Source organism: Aethina tumida, chromosome 4, assembly GCF_024364675.1.
Source record: "Aethina tumida isolate Nest 87 chromosome 4, icAetTumi1.1, whole genome shotgun sequence".
In the NCBI taxonomy this organism is placed as follows: Eukaryota; Metazoa; Arthropoda; class Insecta; order Coleoptera; family Nitidulidae; genus Aethina; species Aethina tumida.
The window spans coordinates 26,177,006-26,203,783 of record NC_065438.1 but is presented as its reverse complement, the minus strand read 5'-3'; the positions used below and the strand labels follow the sequence as shown (position 1 = coordinate 26,203,783).

At 27.2% G+C, this 26,778-nt stretch overlaps 1 protein-coding gene across 1 annotated transcript in view; it reads right to left on the bottom strand.

Moving 5' to 3' along the window:
- The window catches only part of LOC109594012 (adenylate cyclase type 6), a 158,063-nt gene that overhangs the window by 104,620 nt on the left and 26,665 nt on the right, over window positions 1-26,778 (bottom strand). Inside the window, exon 2 of the mRNA XM_049966368.1 lies at window positions 949-1,085. Within this exon, the coding sequence (XP_049822325.1) occupies window positions 949-1,050 (102 nt within the window). The 5' untranslated portion in view covers window positions 1,051-1,085. The remainder of the gene's footprint in view (window positions 1-948; window positions 1,086-26,778) is intronic.

The following is a 26,778-nucleotide window of genomic DNA, read 5'->3' as shown; positions in this document are numbered from 1 at the left end:
TTAAATCCCAGTTTAAGAAGAAATTATGTTGATATGAGGCAAAATTAATAATGGTATAAAGAAGAATATAGAATATTATTTTACATAGATTAAAAATATTTTTATTGCATTTAATTACAGGTGTTTCTTTCCTAATTAAAATTAGAATAGTAATCTGTACACTCGCCAGTTTATATATGCATATATATAAAAATTACTTAATTTTTTAGAGAATTATTTTATATTTTCTAATTTAAAATATGCACAAAATATCTTCATAAATGCTACCTTATTTGGTAGGGGCTCAAGTATGGAGTGGGAAGGCATTTCTATAAAAGCACGTACCGACCTACTGGTTATAAATAATAGAAAACTTACCGCTAAGCGTTACGTTTTGGATATACCATATTTTTTACTAATGCAGGATAATGAACGACCACTTACAGCCCATGTTGTCTGAATTTATATTGCTGTTGTTAGGATTAATGCTATGGCCTGGCCAGCTTACAGTCCAGACCTTAACCACCCTAACCATCCGAACAACTTACTGGAGCGTCTTTTGCTCAAAATTTGAGAGAATTTGGATAAAAATGAAATTTGATCCCAGGTATTGAGTATGAACAGAAGATGTGAGTCGTTAGTAGTAAAGGTAATACTCCATATTAAGTTCAATTTTTTATTTTTTATGTACATTTAATTTTGTTAGAAAAACAATATTTTTTAACATTTATAAATAAAAACCAATTTTTAAATAAATATGCAGAGTGCATTAGTCTTTTTTTCTCGTTTTCAGAAAATATTAATAATAACCAATTATTGGTGTAGTCTGTTAATTTCTATATAGTTACAATAATTAAGTAACTATTTTTTGAAATGATAATACAAAAAGAAAACTATATACTTCAATCAATGTTATAAACTCTGTAAGATCGAGTATGACATTATTGATACTTATAGAAAATAACTCACCGTATCCTTCCGCTTCTCCCGTAGACTAAGCCTCTGCTTCCAGTCCCTTTTCTGTTGAGACGAATCCGTGCTAAACGACCGGAGCATCGGCGTCGATTGCATAGTGCACACGATCCGTCACGACGTTCTTTTACCGCCTGAAACAAACATATCGGCTGTTAGATGGATAGATTTTCCAACGAACATTTCAGACTCGTAAGAGGATTTCTATGATGTAATAGTGAAATGAAAACAGAAAAATGCATTCCGGAATATGTTTTGTTCGCCGTTCACGGAGTTGCATAAATTCCGTGTTGAAACACTGTTCCTGAAAAGGTTTTTAAACGCTTTCGGATATCCGTGTTTTGTTCCATGGAAAAATTCGTGATTTAGAATAATGAGATGCTTAAGACGTTGTGCTTTATTGCTTTTTATTTTTAGAAACTGAAAAGAAAAGAAAGAATTAATCGCTTCTACTTCAAGTTAGGAACAAAAACTAAATGGAAACAATTATCATTTGTGTTTGTGTTCTATTCTGAAAGTGGATAAATAACTGTTTTTCTTATTAAAATTATTTTTAGTATTTTATAAAGTAAGTATTAAAAATTATTATTTCAAAGAGTAAGTTTCATCGGTTTTTATTATTAATTTAGAATTTAAATACAAGAGTAAGAAGGAAACATATACTACTACTTACTATATGTAACTTCTCTCTTTTTTAATCAATAACTTCTGACTTGATGTACTAAAATTAAAAATTGTGATTTAGAATATGAGGTGCTTAAACTTAATTCTTTTTTCTTTATTATTGTAAAGTATAAAAATAATAAATGCCCTAAATTATTAGTACCTGAATAATATTTCTAAATTAAGTCAGTAAGACAAGAAGTCTAAGGAAGTAATTATCATATGTAAATTTTTGTAAGTAAAATTCTTTGTTATTTGGGCAAAGCTTTTCCTCAGAATGGATTCACCTTGATTTGAGGTTTAATGCCACGCCACAAACAAGTGGCTTTGGGAAGCTAACGAATCCCAACTTTTCAAATTCAATTTGGAAATTTCCGGTTCTTGTCTTACAGATAGGTTCCAGACACATAACTTAATAGAAAGATTTGACGTCAGAAGTACATTAATATTGGTCTACCACAAGATACAATATTAGTCCTGTTATTAATTTTGTTTTAAAATAATGACATAAATAAGTGTAATCCTGAAAAACATTATTTTTTGTGCAATTCACTTCCTTATGAAACGGGAATCCAGATGTAACTACTTAAATGGAAGAAATGGAGTTGTTCTCGTTCAATTGAATGACTTTAAATCAAGATAAAACACAGAAGGTGCTCTTTGATATAGGGGTAATGCAATCAATGAGTAAATAAAATTTTTGGGGCCCACATTTGATATCAAACAGACTTGAGCGCAATGTGCTGACTAAGTAACTGGAAGACTAAATAAAGGTGTATAATATGAATGAATTGAAGGTGCTTGTTACTTAATGTTATGTTAATTCTTTGTTAATATCTGTTATCAATTATTCGTTGGTGCATTGGTGACGCTTTTGGTATTTAAAGAGAGTGTTTTCTATTCAGCGTAGAAAACTAAAATACATATAACATTTGAAATATTTTGAAGATCTTAAAACTTAATCTAACTGCTCCGTATATACAAATTACAAGGTACGATATTTTATGTTTAATATAGAGTCATATTAACATTTCCTTTAATGTCTGTTGTGAGTTGTTTCTTATGGTTTTTTTCAGTACAGCTGAAAAGTCAACAAAGAACATTGATTTTTTTGTAGTTTTGGCTGTATGACAAACTGCTCCATTCTGTTGAAAAATGTAATTTTCGCCAACATCCAGTTTTTCGATATCTTAGCTGCCATAGAACCCCAAATCATAACTCCTTTGGGAAACTTTTCCGTGTGTTTTAGGCAATCTTTGTGAAAAGCCTCATGTTTATTGCGAATAACTCGTTTTCGATAATCGCCAATACAATGTCAAATTCCGATGAAACTTACGCTGGACCAATCTTCTTCAAACCAGGACAGATTTGACTTTCCCCACGTAAGCTTGTTTTGCTTTTGTTTTAACATTAACAGTGGCTTTCTTTCCTTTTGCCTATACAAATACGAAATTTTTAAAGATACACAACTTTAAGTTGTTATTTTATATTTTACCTTATAACTTAGTCCATATTTATGGATCCACTTGTGACACCATACCCTTGTAAAATTTAATCCAGTTTCCATTCAGCTATAATTTGCCACACAATATTTCTTCATCTTTCTTCTTTTTGCATATTTTAATGCAAGAATATTATTCTTTTATTCCTTTCAGAATATTTCTAATTTAACCACAATTTCATCTGCCATTTCACGTATTGTTTCGCTACGAAAATAATTTTTAACCACTAACTCACGAATTTTGAAACTTCTGTACCGCCAAAATTAACTACTGCTAGTCTCCAAAATGGTTTTGGCGATTCAAAAGTCTTCTTTTCATAGCATACTTTTTCCAAAGAGATTAAAGGTTGAGGAGCTTGTTAAAGCAAAAAACGGTCTTGTACATGGGTAGTTATCCTACTGCGGCCTGAGTATCTTTCTTTTACGTTATTATACTCATTGTACGTCACCACAATCTGCTTATAAGACTTACAGGTGTGTCCATTTGACGAGCCACTTCACGTTGTGATCTACCCTCTAACATCCTAATTGCTCTTAATTTTTGTTTGTCACTAAGATGGTGCCCTTCCATAATAATAAAAGTATTATTATAAAAATTTTTTGAATATTGGGTCAATAACACAAGAATACTAAATAGTAAAAAACATTTTCTGAATTAAAAAATGTATTACATTTATTTATGTTATTTTTTAATTTGTCAATTTAATTTAATTCGATTTTTCTGGGTGTTCCTTAAACATTTTGTCTATATATAGTTGTTGGACTCATAGATGAATTTTATTATATTAAAAAGTAATCAGTCAATTCAAATACATGTTACGTTTGATTACAATTTTTTAATAAACCGTCTTTCATATTTTTTAATATGTAGACTAATATATGGACTACAAATTAATAATAATTTTAATTATTTGAATTTATTATATTATATTCAATTTAATTTCCATGTAATTATAACTTTATATTGAATGACATAATATAAAAATACATACATCGTTAATTAATTATTTAATCATCAAATACTTAAGGAGAGTTTTGATGTCGGATGTTATTTGAGTTTCAATCCCTTACAGTACCATATCAAATTTTTTTCTAACTAAAACCTAATTAAAACAACGAGTTAGCGGAGACCCTACGTTTTCTTTTGAAAACCGAGTTGGTAAAAACAATGGGCAAGTTTAATTGCAAAATGTGAATTGTACACGCTCAAATTCGAAAGCTCACGATTTGCGACGACAAAGCGAAACCACTCAAGTTACGTGCTTTATTTAAATTTTTATCACTTAAGTGCCGCTTTTATTATGCACTTGAATTGAGAATTTCATGTAATTTTAATGTTAGACCTTCGTGTTGTTTCTACTTGGTTAAACATCAATGAAATACCGGAGTGTTTACGCGTTGTTGAATCACATTTTTGCCGGGTAGTAATAAAGTATAGATGCTCCGGGTATTTCCTTTTATTAAGTGATGAATGCATGCATATATTATAAATATTAAAAAACTAAGGATACAATTAGTTTTATTCAGTAATTTAAACTAAACGTTGTAGAGTACGAAGAACAAATAATTTTAGTCAATTAAGGGAGTTTGATAGAGGTAGAATAGTAGGCTTTCCTGAAGCAGGAATTTCATTTCTAGAAATAACGCGACATTTATCAAAAATGTGAGTATTGTGATGCGATGTTGTTAGTCTTGGAGTGAAGGGGGTATAAGAGGTAAAGCAAGATGATACGTAAGCTCCGGAGCTACTACAGAGCCAGAAGACCGTCGCCTTAAATTATTGGCCCTAAGGGGCTGTTCGATCTGTTTAGCTCCATATAACATCAAACCATAGGCGCCAAAGTAATGAATGATGTACGGTATCAACAGTGAGATGAAGAATGGAATCATATTGTGTGATAAATCATGCTTTTGCCTTGGCATGCATGATGGTCATGTGTTAGTAAGACAACTACGTAGAGAAAGACGTGATTCTCGTTTTGTTGTGGAAGGGCATGATTACATCACTATGGGTTTACACAGTGGGGTGCTTTTGTTTTGGTAGCAGGTCACCTTTAGTTCTCATTAGACAATATGCGATTGACAGCTATGACGTTTTGGAGCCTTTTCTTCTTCCCTACATAAGAAGAGAAGAGATATCGGAATAATTTTTCGACAAGATACATATTGTCAGGAATTTATTGCCTTGGCCACCCATATCTCCAAACTAAGACGTCAGATTCAATTTACCTAAGATGAGGTATCATAAGAATATATCGAAAATCTCACAAGATCGATGCTACAACTCATCGATGAGTGTCTTAATCAAAAAGGGGCATTTTATGTTTTAAGATTTTTGTTTGTACACAACTATTATTTTGTAATAGGTTAATATTTTTCTAAAAAAATAGATTAAACCAATTAATAAATAATTAATTAAAAGAATATAATTTTTAATTTTTCTACAAAATTATAAATATGCATATTTTTTTTAGAAAATTTGGTATATATCCGTTTCAGGGAATTCTTATTTGGATTTTCTATAAAAATGGGCCATTCTATGTATACATGGGACATATAAACAGTAGACATAAAAATACAGCTCTCACTCCACATTTGCGGATCTTCAGGATAAAGTAGAGGTGACTCCACTAGACAAAATTGTCCACTTCATTAGAACAATTCCAATGTGACTCAGTAAGTATGAATCATCGTGGAGGTGTTAGTCATTATTAGTTTAAAAATACAATACTGATCAATACATTCAATATTTTTGTCTGAAATAAATCATCTATTTTCTATCATTTCCCATAAATATGTACAGTTCCAAGAAATTAACCCACGGCCTATAAAATTGCAGAATAACCGAATTGAAACACTTCGACAATGACTTAGGCAAGATAATTTGCTGTTCCTGTTCGAGGTCCGAACTTAATCGCACATAATGGCGGATTGAGAAAGAGTTCTGTTTACAGATGAATTTATAATTTGACTGAACACATCTGATAGACGCGTAGTTTCGTAAATATCACCTTATTTGGTGAGAGCTCATTTATGGTGTGGGGGAAAAATTTCTTTAACAGCACATACCGACTGTGGTTATAAATAATGGGAACCTTAATGCCCCTTTTAAAGGACTAATTTTTTACTAATACAAAATAATGCACTATCATGCACAGCCCATGTTATCAGAAATTATTTTGCTAAGAGGTTTAAGGGACCATCCGTATCTTCTACTCGAAATTTAGGACTGTTTGGAACAAAATGTAATTCGAATCCAGATTTTGATTATGAACAAAAGATGTGATTCTTTCATTTGTAACCAATAAAGGTGGAAATACCCCAAATTAAATTAACTTTTTATTTTTATGAATATCAATTTTTAATCAATCAATCTGTGAAAATGTGAAAAAAAAATTTTCTTACATAGCTTCAAAGATATGTTGCGATTTGCAGGGATTATCATTAAAAAAGAGCTTTGATCTATTGTGTCATTTTTACAGTGTCAAACGCAAAAATATTCTTGAAAAACCAAATTAATTTATTAAAGTAGACATGAAAAACTTTTTTATATTATTCTCCACATTCATCAAACTAAATTAATTAGCAAAAAAAAAAATTAATCAACTGCAAACTGTGAAAAATCAAATAAAATTAATCACTAACCGTAAAACACTGATTTAATTAACTTTTTCACAGTTAAACTAATTTTATTTGATTTTTTATGTGTAGTTTGCAGTTGATTCATTTTTTTTTGTGAAATTTTTCAATTTCACCTTTGTGTCCGGCGAAAGGTCGAACACAGAGGATTAAATTTCACGTTTGTAGTCCAGATAAAATGCGAAACAATTGGCTTTCGCCTTTCATTTTGTGCACAAACAAAAACAAAATCGACCAGCTGAAAATGGCTATAGATCAGACAACATCGAAGCGGGCGCGTTTATCCTGTTGCTATTTTTATCGAGATACCGCCGAACAATTTCAAAGTGTCAACTTTGCGAACACAGGGAATATTAGATAATGCGGAACGACGGCATAATGCCGTTGTCACTAGCACATAAAAGGCAATTATTTTTGGAGAGGAATTGTTTACGAGCGGCACGATACCAAATTGAAAATTCACCGAGTGACACACCATATCATACACACATAGAGTTACGTGCGAATAATTATTCAATTTGGTTAGATAGTTTGTATAAAAAAATATCTTCTTTGACTAAAAATTGAAGATTTTTTGTAGAAATTAATTTGGTTGCAGTGAAAAGTATCAAAGTACACTTAAAATTAAAATCCATCTGGTAAATGATAACACATTTAAATAATCTATGTTCCAGAGTATTTTATAATTATTATATTCATTGTGTTTTACAAAATTATAACGAAGCAATAACAATAGCAATAGCACTAGCAATAGTAATAACAATATCAATGACAATAATAAAGGTAAGAGTAATAAAAATGGTAATGGCAAATGTTTCAGTTTAATTTTTTTTTAACAATCTTTTTCAAAATATATACACGGTGCAGACCGGAAATAAAAATTAGATATTATTAGTACGCAAAATGTTCATTATTTACGTTTATCTTAAAATAATTTATAATTTTCATGTATGTTTTAGCATAATTAAATTGAATATTAAACTATATACTGTAATGAAACAATAGCAATGGTAATAGCAATAGCAATAGCAATAGCAATGGCAGTAGCAATAGCAATAGCTGTAGCAATAGCAATAACAATAGCAATAGCAGTAGCAGTAACAATAACAATAACAATAGCAATAACTCTTGTACTAGCACTAGCAGTAGCAGTAACAATAGCAGTAGCAATAGCAATAGCAATAGCAATAGCAGTAGCAATAGCAGTAGCAATAGCAGTAGCAATAGCAATAGCAACAGCAGTAGCAATAACAGTAGCAATAGCAGTAGTGCAGCATAATAATAATATAGATATTGTAACTACAGAAATGTATAAATAGAAAATAAAATGAGTCTGATATGTCTATTAATATTTCCAACAAATAGCAATAGCAATAACAATAGCAATAGCAATTGCGAATAAAATGATATACTACAGCTAAACTCAATAATTTTTGACTGAAATATCGTAGTCTTAATATTGGTGATCTATGAAACAACACGCTCAATTGAAAATACAATAAGAAAATATCCTAACAAAAAACATCTTTTATTGACAGACAAATTGGAAAAATCAATAAAAGACGTTCTTTCTTAGCTTACGTAAGTCAATAAAAAATGAGTTAATCGAGTTATAAAATATGTGTATATCAACAATCAGGCGTCTACTGAATGAACAAAACTTGCAAAGATTTAAATCAAAAAAGAAAAATATTTTAATTATTCTTAAGAATTTTGGCGAAGGGTACTTTGATGTAATAAATCCATCTTCATTAGAAGAAGTTTAGATGATAAAAAATACATACATAATCCTAGTAGTAAAATAATAATAAAAAAATAATAATAATAAAATAAATAATAATTAGTAAAATGGACAGTATCTAGAGACATCAACAGAGATGTATTGGAACCATTTGATAACAATAATTTAATAATTACATGGATTTTTATACACGATGTGGATACGAAGCATACATCAAAAGTTATTAGTCAAAAGATAAAAATGGTTGAGATATTCGATTGGTCAGCGTAAAGATCTAAATATAATTGAAAACTTGTGGAACACCAAAAAGCATCAAATTTAGATGAATTGTGGTTACTAGTCGTAAAATTTAATTTCAAACGACCAATGCCCATATTTCATTAAATTTTTGTCTTAAGACAAACAAGATATTAACAATTTTGATTAAAGTTATGTATAAATTACTTTAGAAAATATATTTTTTTCAAAAGTTGTTTGTTTATTTTTTTCATCAGCCACATTTCGCATTTAATTTGATATGAGATTTAGGTTGATTTAGGTAAAAAATTAATAATGGGTAAAATAGCGTAATTATTTTAAATAAAATATAAAATATTTTGTTTACATTTAATTAGATGCATGCATTTTATGAAATTTTATTCAAAATATATAAAAATATAATAAAATCTAACAAATATATAGACAATTATTATTATAAATGAATAAATAATAATTATTTATATAAATTTAAATTTACCAAATTATAAAATTAACCATATATTTTTATTATATAATTATATTATTTATTTATTAATTTAATTAATCTTTATTAAATTCTTTAAAAATTTGATAATATATCTTTGTATTTTACCATTGAAATAAGCAATGTATTTTGAAGATGTATTTTTCGTTGATACTTTTCCCCTCAAAACATCCATAATAACACGTAATCTAAATTCTAGCCTCATCACCATACGTAATCATCAAACAATAATTTATCGAATAAAGGTGGCAGACTTGTTTGTTTAGACTGAACGAATTTAGGCCCTGACCTACACAAAGTTGTCGAGGACCAGCATGAGGTTACATCTGCAATAAGATTATAATATAAAACGAAACACTGTGGCTGTTTCGTATTCCGGCGTTGTATTCCGCCATTATTAGTATTCAAGCGGTATGAATGTATTAACAAAATCCACTTTCCATCGAGTAATTTAAGCCCACATAGTCCGGCACCACCAATAAATTTTTTTCACGGTTCAATTTCAAATTGGTTTTGTTTTTGTCATGGGAACCATTTAACTAATTAACTGAATCATACCGCAAAAACTAATAGTTCATTAAATAAGTAAATTCAATCTAAATTCCATTGATACCGGTGGCATTTATGCATGCAAAACTCCAATGCGATTACAAAATGAGACTGTGTAAAGCGTGAAAAAAATGTATTGTGGTTGTTTACACTTAACCTAGTTCCGTAATGTTCTTGAAATGAAAATGCTCGCCTGTGTAAGTGCCGTTTTTAACCGAGACAAAGCAATTTCGGTTCAGATTCAACTTCCGACCAGACATTTAAGATAGGTCAATGCAATCCGGAGGCTAAGCCAACCTAGATACTGTGATGAGCATTTAACAGCCATGCAAAGTGTAAATTTCCTACCATTTACTGATGTTCCATTCTCAATTTTATTAGAAATTGTGTCAAAGTAAAATTTAATTCCATTGCATATTTTTATTCATTCATTATTATGAAAAACCTGACGGTAAATAATTTTAATTTAACTAGTAGAAATAAGCCTCAAAATATTTTACTATAATTATTATTATAAATTAAAGAGTCGGAACAAAACATGGCAAACATATTTTAATTGTTATTTATTCTATTTGTTTTATAAATTGTCTACTTCATTCATTAGTATTTTTAAATTTACTTCAATTAAAATTTAACTTAGGTTGAATTGTTTTCTTCAAATAATTTTAATTAAGAAATAATTATATTATATCGTCATTTATATTCTTTGAAAATTGTAAATTTGTCTTGTTCAATGGTTTGAAGCTATAAAGCTGGTGAAACGGTACTCACATTAAATTTTAACCCAAGACAGATTTAAATGACTGCGTGAGGAACTTATATTGACTACCCACCAAGAGGATAAACGATCAATCCTACTGCCAACTTATCGTAAGTAAATTAACCAAATTCATGAAAATGTAAGCTCAAATACGAGCTTATTCTCTCGAGGAAAAAAGAGTTCTCCTACTTCACGACAAGAACCAATATTGCATTACAAACATAAACGAAACTTCAAAATGTTAAATGGAAAGTTCAAATGCTCATGTACTCGAGATATTCTTTTCATGTGTTTATTAATAATTAATTACAAATATATGAAAATTACATTGTATTGTATTGCAAATTGTAAACAATTAGAATGATAAAAAAGAAATGATTTAAATAAAATTCAATTATTATAAAAATGTAGAAACAAAGTAAATAAAATAAATTTATAAATGTTAAAATTAAAATAAAGTAAATATCTTATGTCTCTAGTAATTTATGAATCTAAATAAATTAATAAAACAATCAAATTGTTGATTAAAATATCAATTATTTTATTAAATGAAACTTGTCGTTCAATTAATTTACAATTAAGATTAACATTCATATAGCTAAATTCAAACAAGTATAAATATTTTTACAGATGTTCTTTATTTTATTTTTATAAAAATATGTATCAAAGTAAAATTTATTAGTATTAAATATTTTTATTTCTTTTACAATATTAAAATTTATAGTGTATAATTGAAATAATTAAGAAAAAAGTAAAGGTTGTAAATAACTTTAGTTTGATCAGTAGAAATACGTCTCAAAATAATTTACTCTAAATCATCGTAAATAAAAAAGTTGCAACAAAACATGGGAAGCTATCACACAAACAAACAGAATAAATAATAATTATAAATTAAAATATGTCCCTCTATTTTGTTCCCCATCAAAATAAATCCTGATATTAAACTGAATAAAAAAACATTTAATAAATAATTATATATTTTAATTATAATTATCTATTTCATTTATTATTTTTTAATTTATTTTAATTCAAATTTAATTTAAGTTAAATTGTTTTCTTAAAGTAAACTTAATTAAGAGCTAATTAAAATAATATTAAATGTGTTTAAATTATCTCGTTTATTTTCTTTCGTTTATTACAATAATTACTATAAATCTGGTTGTAAATTCGTGTTGTTCAATGGTTTCAAGCTATAAAGCTGGTGAAACGGTACTCAAATTAAATTTTAACCCAAGAAAAGATTTAAATGACTGGTGTACTACGAGTGGAACTTATCTTGACTACCCACCAAGAGGTCAAATGATCAATCCAACTGCCTACAGTTCTCGTAAATTAACCAAATTCATGAAAATCTAAGTTGTTCAAATACGAGCTTGTTCACTTGAGGAAAAAAGCGTTCTCCTACTTCACGACAAGAACGAACATTGCATTATAAACTCAAAAAAACTGCAAAATATTAAATGGAAAGTTCTCTCTCATCCATCATATATTTCAAATATTTTTTCATATGTCTATTATTTTTTTTGTTAAATATTTACAAATATGTGAAATATATGAAAATTATATTGTATTTTATTGTAAATTGTAAAAAATTTGAATAATAAAAAGAAATGATTTAAATAAAATTAAATTATTATAAAATTATAAAAATAAAGTAAATCATATAAATTTATTAATTTTAACAATATTAACATAAAATTAAGGTAAAAATCTTATTTTTCTAATAATTTATAAATTACATTTAATTTGTTCTCAATAATCTAAAGAAATTAATAACAATCAAATTATTGTTTAAAATGTTAATTATTTTATTAAATGAAACTTGTCGTGCAGATTAATTTACAATTAACATACATGTAGTTAAGGTACAGGCATATTATTAAAATATGTATCAAAGTAAAATTTATTTGTAATAGGTATTTTATCTTTTTTACAATATTAAAATTTATAGTGTACAATTGATATTATTATAAAAAAATTAAAGGTTTAAAATAACTTTAGTTTAATCAGTAGAAATAAGTTCAAAATAATTTACACCAAAAAACATCGTAAATTAAAAAGTCGCAACAAAACATAGGAAGCTTTCATACAAACAAACAGAATAAACAACAACTGTAAATAAAAATATATTTCTTTATTTTGTTCCCCTCGTCTACCGTAATCAAAATAAAAATAGGTACTAACCTGAATAAAAAACATTTAATAAATAATTACATATTTTATTTATAATTGTAAACTGACGATTGAACTTTATTTTGTTCAGTTTTTGACAGTTTCGATGCTAGTTGACATCGGACGCACTCCCCCGAGAGTCACTACCTTGTCGTGGTGGCAAAGTTTAGTACCCTTTCATAAATATGTATGAATGGGGTACCAAAATGTGACTCACTCAACAAAATTATCTAGATGCTAAAATATTATTATTAAGTCTTAAGATTATATTTTTAATCATCACCCTCATTATCAACAACTTTCGATCCTGAACCGATAAAATTTGCAATATCGCTTGAGTGATTCAGTACCTCCCACCCCAATTCATTAATTTTTTCCAGTGTTCGTCTTATACAGTGTAATCTGTAACGACTTTTTTGTTGACAATCGCCCAATAAAGGTCAGTGTCCATATTTTGTCACATTTCAAAGTGAGCAATTACGACCCAGGACCCATTTTCCGCCTCCAGTGATCAAAAAACATCGATTGTTTGACATGAATTTGCTTCCATTTCTGTCCTTAGCATGTCGTTGAATCTGAATTTGGAAAACCATCTTTGACATTTATGAACGTGTTAATATCCTTGCGAAATCCTAAACAGTCTCCAATGACGGATGTGCTTTTCTGGTATTTGACTGGTCATTTGTACCATATATCATATTTGTATTTGTAAAGAATAGGTTTCACTAAAATAATGTACAGAAATTCTGAATATGTTGGTTGTATTTGTATTGTGGATATTGTATTTCGATTTATATCGAAATTCATTAACTTCTAAATATAATCCACAATCGAAATAACAGACACCCTTTGTATTCAGAAGTGTTATAAATGAACAAACGATTTTAATTAATGAACTATTTGAAACTGATTTGCATAAATTAATTAAATTAGCCCACTAAAGCTTTCAGCACTCTATACTCTTCATAATGATTGTCTATTAAAACATTATATTAAATTACCCATAACAGTAACAGTACGCGAGCATTTTCCATAATCGCATAACTTCCCAATTTGGCTAAAAGCTTTTTATAACACAGTGTCAGAGGTCATATCTCCATATTAAACCTGAAGCAGTGCTCATCAATTATATCATTTCGAAATTAATTTACAGTGCATCAGCGCTTAAGTACATCTACTCGAGTCCTGGTTTTTGATTATCCAGCTTGTAAATTGTGTAATTAACAAATGGAAGATCTGTGTAAAAAACTGCCTTGAGAATTAGATAAAAAAATATTTTGTTGATTTTTGTGTTTCAGTTGGTTTAGAAAAAAGTTGCCAAATGTTTACAATGGAATAAAATGAAATATTTTAGTAGAATTAAAATTTAATCAATAAATCCTCACACTTTGGACATAAAGATAACATAATATAAACAAAATAAATGTATACTCATGATATGGAAAGTGAAACATATAAATCCAGTGTTCAGATTTCATTGATTGTTAATGTTCCGTTTGAGGTAAATAGATAACCAATTCCGTAAAGGCTACCTCATTCCATTCCATCTCTTAATTCCACACTTAATGCTGAAGTTCTAACCGTGGAAGAATTTCTATGATTTTATGCTCGTGGTCAGGTTGAAGACACTCCTAAGTAATCCTCACACTACGAGTTTCGTCAGCATTTTGGTGGAAACCTAGATTTTGAAAGGTATTAAGATAAGGCAACGAAGAGATTACACAATGTATCAATGGGCCATTATCTCTAATTAAGATAGAAAGTGATTACTACCATTGTTCGAAGCACAGACACACAAAATCGAGATTTATAACACAACTGAGTTTTGAAGAGTCCTAAGGTAAGGCAGTGAAGAGGTTTCACAATGTATCGATGGGTCCTCAAATTACCTCTAATTAAAATTGTAAATAAGTACTACCATAACTGAAAAAGATCTCATTCGACTCCACATCTCAAGCTATCCTTATTTACACTACTCCAATCTTTTATGGCAATATTTTAATGGGGAGTACAATCTGGGGATGGTAAGAAAAAAGTCAAAAAGACTTCAAATTATAGAGTATATATTAGTATATTTTACTTTCAAATGGTAAAAAACATTAAATTAAATTTATAATCGCAAAACTTCTCAATTTAACTAAAAGCTTTTTATAATTCAGTGTCCGAGATCATATATACATATTAAATCTGAAGCAGTGCACATCTATTATATCATTTCGAATTAATTTACAGTGCATCAGTGCTTAAGTACATCTACTTGCGTCCTGCTTTTTGACTATCCAGCTTGTAAATTGTGTAATTAACAAATGGAGGGACTGTGTAAAAAAAACTGTCTTGAGAATTGAAGAGAAAAGTTTTCCTTGATTTTTGTGTTTCAGTTGGTTTAGAAAAAAAGTTGCTAAATGTTTACAAAGGAGCATGAAATAAAGTATTTTAGCAGAATTAAAATTTAATCAATAAACCCTCTCTTTGGATACAGGATAACATAATGATAATCTGTTACTAATGTCTTTCTTATAAAAATTACAAAATAAATATATACTCAATGATATGGAAAGTGGATTCAATGTTCAGATTTTATTGATTATTGTGTTCAATTTGGGATAATAGAAATTGATTAAATCCAGATAAAATTATTAATTGATTACTACAATTTTTTAAAATTAATAATTCACAATAATCTAGAATCTCACTGATTTAATGAGGTAACCAATTTTGTACAGGATACCTTTTTCCATACCACCACAATTTAACGCTGAAGTTGTAACAATAAAGGAAATACAGAATTTCTATGACGTTGTACACGTGGTCAATTTGTGATTTTTGTCGGCCATAGCGACAAAACTATCAGAAATTTGCAGACACTCGACTTTTAAGGGTCCTAAAATAAAGCAGCGAACAAGTTACCCAATATATTGATGGGCCGTCACATTATCTCTTTTTAAAATTGAAGGTGACTATTACCATTGTTGTGTCGTTTTCCAATCTTTTATGCACAAATTGAAAACGGTAAAAAAATCAAAAAGCTTCAAAATATAATCATATGATCAAGTATACATATAAAATTTGAAAAAAACTGAACCAGTGGATCTATGTGATCTATTTTCAAAGTACCTGAGTATATATTAAAAATATTTTACATTCAAACAGTAAAAAAATATATAAAAAATATCCAAATTTGGAAATAAATTTCACACAATAGACAAACCTCCTATTAATTGGTAGTGTTTAATTAAACCCAACACGTAAATTTATAGCTGAACATGTACGGAGTGAAAATTATGACCGAATCAATCAATATTTAATGTTATCCAAACCAAACATGACGTAGAGTCCCATATTTTATGGGTGGTCTAAATTACAATGGTAAACACAATTTGGCATAATAATTACTTCAATTGTGCTATTTTGTAAACAAATCATTAATACGAAGCCTATTCCACTGTTTAGAGGACTCCATTAAATATCCTGTTTACCAGAATTCTGAAATGGAAATCAGAATTGAAGAGGTTGGTTTGTAATGAATTTATTGCTGCTCAACAATACCTCTACATTAAACACCATTATTTTGTTTAGTAAGCCTCATTTTATTAATTTAAAAATATTTTTATGACGTCCATATTTTTTGCGGGAATAATTAAATTTATTCATCGTGGAAAACAAATATATGAGGATTTTATATTATACATAAATAAGTAAAAAAAAATACGTGGAAAATATAAAACATTGAAATGCATCTTTATGAAATGCGAAGTTTGTTTAGTTTATTACTTTTTTTTAAAAATACATTTCGGTTGAGTTATGATAAAAATCATTTTATATATTGAAGTTCGGAACGAAGTTACGCAAAAATTTAATGAGCTAGAAAATCCTTCCCTTTTCCAAAGTTTAATTTACTTTAAATCCTGTTTAAAACTTTATTTGAATAATTGTTTAAGTCAAGGATGATTCGTGATTCCCGTTCCTTGAAAAATTCAATGTAATTATTTAAGCACACAAATTTCTGCGAAATAATAAACTGCTTTATTCGTCGTTCAATTTCCTGCACAGAACGGAAATTGTTTATGCATTATTTAGAAAATGTTCGTGGAGTTTAAAATTAATTAAACTTTAATTATTATTTTCGTCTAGTTTCTTAAGTTCATTTCCTTGATAATATTAAATTAAAAAAAATTTAGAGCTCAAATCCACTCAAAACAATGCCTTAACCGTAAAATTTCAGTTGTGTTAGGCATCCCAATTCAATTCCAAAATATCTACGTGTAGTGATTGATGGTACGTTTTAGTAGATTGATTATTGCCCTGTCGCCCTGTCGGTTTAGCTGTTTACCAATTCGGTTAAAATTACGAAAGTTTTGTGTGCAACCGATACTCCGCCGAAGTTAAAAGATTCGATGAAGTGTAATGTTAATTAAACCGCTTTTTCTAAATACAATAGATAAATTGGTGATTACTTTATTTGCGAATAGGAACAAATTTGTGCTATTTTTTTTTTTTTTAATTTGCTTATTTATTTAATTCTCCTATCAAATCAAAAACAACAAAAAAACATCAGTGTGATAAATAAATACCAAATTTATTTATTTAAAATTGTGTTTGATACACTAAATTAAATATGGATTAAATGTCGAAACAAATGTTGTTTAGTTTAAATTTGCTCATAAAATTATTATTTCGAAGCTTGTCATGTTCTCGTTGCATTTTCGAAAACAAACACACACTGGGTTTATGTATTTTTAACAGTGAAAACAGATTGAATAAATTTTTACTTAAATTATAGGGCACATTTGAAAACAAAAAACCTGAATGATAATGAATTTGTAAACAATAACATTTTTAAGAAAGATGATGAAATGATTTATCATAAATTCCTATAAGCTTAATATAGAGATTAAATTTCTTTTAGTGCCATGTTTTCTTTATATACCCAATTATTAAAAAAATAATTTATTCTTTATATATACTGTGTATATATATATATATATATATATATATATATATATATATATATATATACATATTAATTTAAACCACGATAATAGATAGATATTATACTTGTGACAAAAATTTAAATAAGTAATTTAGTACAGAAATATATACTATCAATAGTTCAAATAATAGGCAAAAATAACCTTTTAAAATTCCTGCATATACAATGAGTCCCATTTAAAAGCGAACAATAGGACACATTTTTTGACTCAAAATTATATCCTACAGGGTAATTTTTTAGGCATGAAAATTGAAAAACATTTTTTATAGAAAATCTAACTACACCACTAAGCATCAAATTTCATAAGAAAATATGCATATTCATAATTATTTTAAAAAATTTTGAATCATATCCATCTAATGAATTTATTATTTTAATCAACTAATCTATGGAATAAATTGTCAAAAATAGATAACACAAATTGTCTTCATTTTTTAACATTGAAATATTATACTAATAATACCATACTTTTGTCTATAAGTACATATATAGAAAGAGTAAAATGATAAATGTTCAATATATGACGTCTTATTGTATTTTAATGTTTATTAGTCTATTTCTAACCATTATTATGAGTTTTTAAAATTAAAATAAATAATAATATTAAATATTTTATTTATAATTTTATATATTCAAATTTATAAAAAAATAGATAATTAAGAATGAAGACTTACTTACTTAATTGTTATTGTGTTGAAATGAATGGTTTGAGTATGTTAATTTTTGGTATTGAATTCAATTTGAAAACCTTTTAAGTTACTACTTCCCATTTGAATATATGGGGATTGCAGCTATCATTCAAATTGTTTTTGTTGCAGCATGTCTATTGATTTTGATCCATTCAAAAATTATCATAGGGGAGACTTTTTACGTTCTCACATGTATATTTTAATTTAAACTACGATCCTACTTCATACATTTGAAAAATATATTAAAAAATAATAAATATCGCCTAAATTTCCAAATATTAATAAGAATAATATAATTATTTCTTTTTGCTAGTGTTTAATAGCAAATTTCTAATAATATTTATTTAAGTATTTCAAATCAAAATATATTATTATTATCAAAATGATAATACTAAAAATTTTATTTCTTTTATATATATTCAAATTTATAAAATTATTAACTTAGTTTATTAAATAATATTATATTGGTAATTTCTTTTTGAAATAATTCTAAATTAAACTTATCCAATTTATTGGACTATCAGTTATTTTTCAGTATTTGTAAGTTTCTACATTTATTAAAAATAGGGATAAAGGAAGGAATAAATAAAGCAAATATTAATCTTCTTGATGTTCTTAAAATTGTATAACAATAAAGTCAAATTCCCAGCGGCCCCTTAAATGAGTTAATTAAGAACATAGAATCTAGTATGACCAAAATTGTCTGATATATTATACATCGCCCACATCACCCTGTTTTAGTCAATAACTGTACTGGGATAAACGCATTTAATATGTTTACCAAGATCTAATATTAACCTAGGTAAATTAACATCAGGGGTAAACCTAGATAAACATGTCCCCAATAAAATAAATAATACTTCAATGGCAATTTTATGTGCAGACGTCCCTTAATGCTCAATTATTTTATTTTTGCGAAACTGATGCTCGAGCATGTTCACCCTGGGAATAAATTATCGGTTAAGTGTCTATTATTTTTATTCAAACGAGATGAAATATGCATTGTGAAATTGAAATATGAATAAAACAACACTTCAGTCTATTTTTGTCTGTATTTTAAGTTATAATGTGTCCTTTTTTATTATTTAATTTTGTCCCGTATAAAACTAGGACAAATACTAGCAAATTTACATTCAAAACCAATCATCAATACAATATAAATTGCTTCGTTATACGAAAAATGTATATATGATACGAAAATTGTAAATGTCACGTTTTATAACAATAAGGAGTCGGCAAAATATTCTCCTTGGAACGAACATCCTTTTAGGTGGAAGTAATTCTTGCATAAAAGAGTAGACAGTCTGTTGAGACGAATTAGTTTTTTTTTAACTCCAGACAACCTAAAGATAACAAGGCATACATTTTGTCTAGTGGCAGTGAAATGAGATTAAACACAAAAAGCAATGAAAGGAAAATATTTAAATGGGCAGACATAAATGTCAAAGCATTTGTTTAAACAATTACTTACTTGTACTTTTTTTTTTAATTTATAAATTTATTAGTTTGTGGAACATTATCAAATTTAATTTTTAAACAGCAAAAGTAATATGCTTCTATGCAGTTCTTTGTTCGTTTTTACTCATTACAGTAACATTTCAAATTCAATTACGATGTTCTTTGAAGCTTCCTTTAAAAAGATTTGGTTATTATCTTACAATGCTGCATAATGAAAAGATTTTGTTTAAGGCATTTTTCAACAAAATAAAAAATATACTAAATATTACTAGACCAAAATTAAAGGATTATTAAGCTATTAAAAATGATAAGGTTAATTAATTTTATAGTCGAATAATCGTATGGAAGCAAATCCAGTGGAAAATCCTCGAGCATGGGCTTTTTAAGTCCCTTAATAGATTCATTAATTCATTTTCGTGGAGAACTTCTGACGCAAGTATAGGTATATTTCACGATTAAAGTAAGGCAAAGCCAGAGAATAAATTACAAAGTCATCGCATCCGAATTCTTGTTTATGTTGGCATAGAACAGATAAATTTAAATGAATTTTGAATCAAAACTCTTCTCACACGAATTTTATGTTTAGTGTTTACTGATACATTTAAATGTATGATGAAAGTATAAAAATAAAGTATAGTGTACACAAAAGCAATATTGAAATGTTGTATGGCCATTTATAAAATATTGAAATAATTGAAATGAATATGTTAAATAATTTTCCAGATTATTTTTTAGTATTTATATTTATTTATAATGTTTAATGAGTCTGTGTTTAAAAGTGAATGAAAAATATTTCCGTATATGAATTTAAAAAACTCATTGGAGTATAAATTTCACTACAATTTAAACAAACAAAAATATTAATAATATAATAATTAAAAAATACAAATTATACAAAATTATTTAACACTAAAAACAAAATAAAATAAATTCAATAGAAGTATTTTTTTATAAAAAAAAATTCACAACAGATTTAAAAGTTTAATTTATTTTAATATTTTATATTTTATTTAATTCACTATTAAACTAGTAAACTTCAAGTCAATTATTGAAACAAAAGTACTCTTCTGATTTAGAAGATTGCCTGCCAATTTCGACTTTTCATTCCAATTGTAACTAACAGATTTAGCATCAGGTGGAGAAGCTGCATAGTTCAGTCTCATAGCCATACACATGACATTGTTACAATATACCGACTGAAAACCTTTGATCCTACTGAATTGTGAGAGAGACATCATACATGACAAAGACAGTAAAAGTGTCTGTCTCCATCGTGGAGAGAAACATCTCTCCAAATTCAGTCGAATCAAATGCTTTTCTATTGGTATATATAAGTTACATAAATAATTCAGTAATAAATAGTAAAAAATTAGTATAATTATTGAATTAAAAGTGTCTTTTTCGATTTAGTAAGTTGATTACGAAATATTTTTATTCCAATTGAGACAGATTTGATTTTAGGTGAAAAGTTTATAAAAAAACTATTAAAATCAATACGCCTTAGGATTCAAATGCGAATATGTTCTAAATGGTTATAAAATTTAGAAGTAAAAAATTCTTCAAACTTTGGCCCCCGATATCTTCTAAACGGTAAGAGGTATGAAAAGGTGTAAGAGATCTTTTTTAGAAAGCATTCAATTTCCTACCAGAAATGTAAATAGAAATTTCCTATACGATCAAGTAATAATAAGGTGAGGATTTTGCCATATGGGACTGAAGAAAAACTAAAAAACTGAAATGGGACTTATTAAAATTAAGAGCTCATCTTTGGAGAGCATTTTTTAACGGCGTGTATATATTGATTTAACATTGTAATCTAAACTCTTAAGAAATAGACAAATCAAAATTTTATCTCAAATACATCTTTGGGAAAAACCAAATAACCATGACCAACTTCTGATCTCTTTAACGAAATTGTCTTCTATTGATCCACAACTTTAAACCTATAGTAGACTCCAGTCCAATTTTTATTAAGTTTTGAAGTCGTCAGGACTTCAGTTGGAACATATTTGGCTTAAGGTGGAGGAGTTTCATAGTTCAGTTTAAAATATGTGCTTAAAAATATATTTTTTAAAAATTTTAGACAATTTTATTAAAATCAATTCATTTATGTCTTCTAATCACAATATCTGATCTCTTTGAGGTAATTTTTTTATTGATCCTCAACTTTAAGCTTATAACATTATCCAGTTCAGTTGATTTTATCAAGTATTAAGGTCATCAAGACATATCATAAAATAATCATAAAAATAAAAAAAATAAGACAAATTGTTGTTTCCATACCAAATACAGATTTGGAAACATTTTGAATTCTTGTAAAAGCATTGCATTTAAGAGTTGTGGGAAAATTTATCTTATTCTTTCAACTGTCATTTTCAGAAAAATAATACAAGCGTTTTATGTCCATATTACACGTAGTACAGAACACTAAATTTCACTATTTATATATTTATTTTAACATTTGTATTTTCTAAATGATTAAAAATGGTTCGCAAGTGCAGTGCCTTTTATTACAACCCATTAAATTTATACAGGTTTACGTTTCCACATAAAAGCACTTTCTTAAACATGTTCAATAATTTAACCAGACCTTTTTTATCATCAATCAACAGTTCTTTTTATATGGCTGTAATTATAACATAAAAAATTTAATTCATTCAATTCAATTTAAAAGTTCATTATTTTTTTAATTAAAATTACGTCGCAAGATATTTTGAAAAATGACAGTGACGTAGGTTTACTTTGTGAATATTATAAACAGACTTTTTCATTACATTTTAACTCAATTATCGGATGAATCAATTATGAAGAGTACGTATTAAATACATTAATAAAAGCGCCTTTTGTAGGATTAATACATTCATCTTACGCCTAATAAACAAAAGTAAGCATACTGCCAGGCAGATTTTTCAGCCTCAATTAAGTTAGGGTACTATTTCATTGTTAATGTAACATAATGTAAAAATAGCAACGTAACAATTTAATTATAGTTATTACCTAGAAAAGCTAACACATTTTAATTAAAGTTGCACTTGAAGAATTTTATACATTCACTTTGGCACGTAAATACATGTTAATTGACACCTAATATTTCAATTTAAATGAATAATTCATAATGGTTTCGTTTGTATTCAATATTTTTTATGATTCCAATCAATGTCGTATATTCTTCGATAACAATCGTAATATGAGTTCATAAAAAATTCTGATTCTGTCTAGACCCTGTACAATCAGTTATAGTTCAACTTGTATACAAGCGTATTTCAATTTATTATTTATGATTTTTTACGTTGATTTAGGGAACGTGTACTTTGATAAAATTGTTTCATTCCGTAATGGATGCGACGCTACGCAATATCTCCATCATTTGTTACCACATGTCAACCGGTTTGTATTTTCTAAACAGCATTGTGTTATCAAAAACGTTTGTTTGTTCGTCAACTTATAAATAATGTATTTTCTAGAAATTGCTGTGGGATGAAATTTAAAGTACGAATAGATCCACCTAGTTTCTCACTGAATGGGATATTTTAGATATGTTTTACTAGAAAAATGTATGAATAAACTGTATCTCGTTTAGTAATCTTGCAGAATTCTCTACTATAAAGATTTTCTGGCGCAGGCGTTATAAGACACAAATTTAGTATTGTTATTTCTTATAACAAATGTTGATTCCCGTTTTGAATCTCATTATTATTCGTAATTATTATGTTGATAAATTTGATTAATTTCTTGATTAGACAGTCCTCTTAATTATATTATTTTAATAAATTTAAATTTTTAATAATCACAGAAACTTAAAATAGGGAAAACGGAAAGGTAATTAAAACATAAACCAATCATTAATATTTTTAATAGAATAATTAAAAATCGTGATACACTAAAACAAGAAAATAAAATATACATCAATTTAATAATGCCTATTATAAATGTATTTTGCTAAATATTTTAATATATCTACAATCTAGCAAACGGCACATACCCCATATAATTAATAAATTATATTAAAGTAAAGAATTTCACAACATTATTTACATAACATTTATTGTTAATTTCATCAACTCCGCAATTGAATAAATAGGATTTGTAACACGGCTTTGAATAAATTTAATTAATAACATTTCTTCAAGAGTTCAAGAATATTTCCAGAACTAAAAAAGATATTCTTTTTTTGTACTAACGTAATTTTATTCAAATATTTAAATTAAATTATGATGAGATACAATATATACTTATAAAAATTATAAAAAAGTTTATTTAAAAAAATATTATGTATAAACATAATAAAGTATAAAATTTAAATTTCGAAAAATCAACCTAGTATACCACTCATGACACTAATGAATAAGTAAATTATATCTCGTTAATCTTACAGAATTATCTACTTTAAAAATTTGCAGCGAAGTATTTGCCGCTTTGTGTTATTATATGTTTTTTTTTTTAAACTGGATTTATTAGATTTTTTTATTATTTTGATTATAGTTTTCTTAATTTCTTACATGAAAAACAAGAAAGTGAGGAAAAATTAAAGTAAAAGAAAAAAACAATATATAAAAAAAACCACATTGTTGCCAGATTTCAGGTGTAATAAAATATGTCAGAAAACATATTTGTAATATACAGATAGAAATATAAAATTAATATTTATTATTTTATTTTTTTTTTTTCAATTGTTAAGCATGGAAACACAAATTATCACATTTTTTAGCCTAAAAACAAAATCTAATAATAATAAGATAATATTTTTAGTATAAAAATTACAATATTCAAATAAGATTTTCTATATATAACACTGCACTAATAGATTAAGCACCCCCTCAAAAGGTTATATAACAAATTTCATAAAAAAATAATGAATAATCATATTTTTTCAGGACTTCAATTTTTTATCAAAAATAGCATAATTTATTTTATTTTTCAAGAATATTAGAATAATATACTAATAATACCACTAATCCACTGTCGAATTCAGTACCTTTATTATATCTTTTTCGTAGATTCAGGATTATTTTTCTCAATTGTTCTGAAGTAATTTGGTCACATGATTCATTAATTCTACGACGAATTTATGAAAATTTGAGTTTTAAAAATAACACTGTAAATATAGTAAATTAGTATAATATGTCAATATTGTTAAAAAATAAGATAATTTGTGCTGTTTTTGGCAATTTATTTCATAGAGATTTTAATTAAAACAAATAACTTGGTAAACAGAATTACACAGAATTATAAATTTACATAATTTTTTACGAAATATATTTTATATCTATTCCAGGAGGTGCTTAATCCAGTGATGCACTTACATATCCTATAAAAAATATGGCTTCTTCAATTTTCATCCCTAAAAAGTTGCCCATTAGGGATTGGTTTTGGGCCAAAATACGTAATATTTTGTTATAATTAATTTGGTCAATCAAATAATAGAATAAGTGGGATTTGTAATATTGTAATTATAATTAAATTTACTTTATTTAACATTAAAAAGTTTATTTTAATTACTTAAAACTTTAATAATTTATATATCTTAAATAAAAATTACAAAAATATGTTCCTAATTTATTATAAATAAATAAATATATTTCAAAAGTGTAACTAAAATGAAATGAAAATAATAAAACTTATTCATCTAAACTTAAAATGTCGTATTTATAAAAACAATGTACTTAGTTGAAAGCGTTATAATACATTAAATAAAAATAGTTATTTATATTGTTATAATTACCTTTGATGTACTTATTAAAGTGAAAATATTAATTGAACATCGAATGTCTAAATCACTGTCTCATTATTCTGAAATCTGTATTTAATAACGAAGATTAGCTTTGCCTTTGTGCTTTGTACTCCTCTGAGGATGTATTTTTTTCAATTTCCAAAGTAATAAATTATTTACCTGTTATGCCGAACCTCATATATCTGTGATGGAAATTGAAAATCGAGACGCCAACTTGAAAATCAAACAATGATTCTCGGTTCAATTATTTTTTATTAACTTCCGATCCCAACAGACAGAAGGAGATGTAACGAAAATCAACAGAAATGGGATTGTGGCGAGCCGATAATATTCGTTTACCTTTCTCAAATATTTTCAGTATGAATAGTGAAGGTCCAATATTGATACGGGTGTAATTGATTGCTTGCGTTAAAGTTTCAGGCTATATTTATTTACGAACCAAAACTACTTCTTCTATCTGCTTGCCCATCAGTTAGAACTTCAACATTTGTTATTCAATTTGAAAAAATGTTTAACAACTTTATTTGGTTCCGTTTTATGTCCGTGTTCACTGATATTTACGACATGGACCAGCAGTTTTCCGAAAGGATGCTTGAATATTCATTCGTTGGGAGCTAAAGTCTCTGTTCCAAAGATCCCCGGCAAGGGTTTAATAAAGCCTAATGGGAGTTTCTTTGTGCTGCAAATGACTTCAAGATTGTATTTTACTTTCATACACGCATTCACCAATTACCGTAAAAATGTTTAAGGTTATTCTCGAGAGCGATTTCTTTGTTGAGTGTGTTTCGTGTTAGAATGAATATTAATTTTGCGCGCTTTGTACAAATTATCGCGTACAAGCTTGTAAAATAACTCAAAGAGAAACATTTGCAAGATAAAATCTAAAGAAATTAAATTTAATGAATATAAACTACTTGTCAAGTTCACCGATTGCCTAAAGAAGATGCACAAATGATAAAAGACAAAATTATTGAATTGTTAAATTTTAATATTAATATTTTACAATGGTTTTATCTCTCATAATTATTCAAATCTGCTGAGACCCATAAGGTAAAAGCACTTAATGTAAATATGGACGTATTATATTTTATATATTCCCTAGTGGTTTTCCGTTTTTTCTAATTTGAGGAGCTGGTTAAAATAATTAAATAACCGCCGTAAAAACTTTTGTTAAATATGCTACTAATTTTAT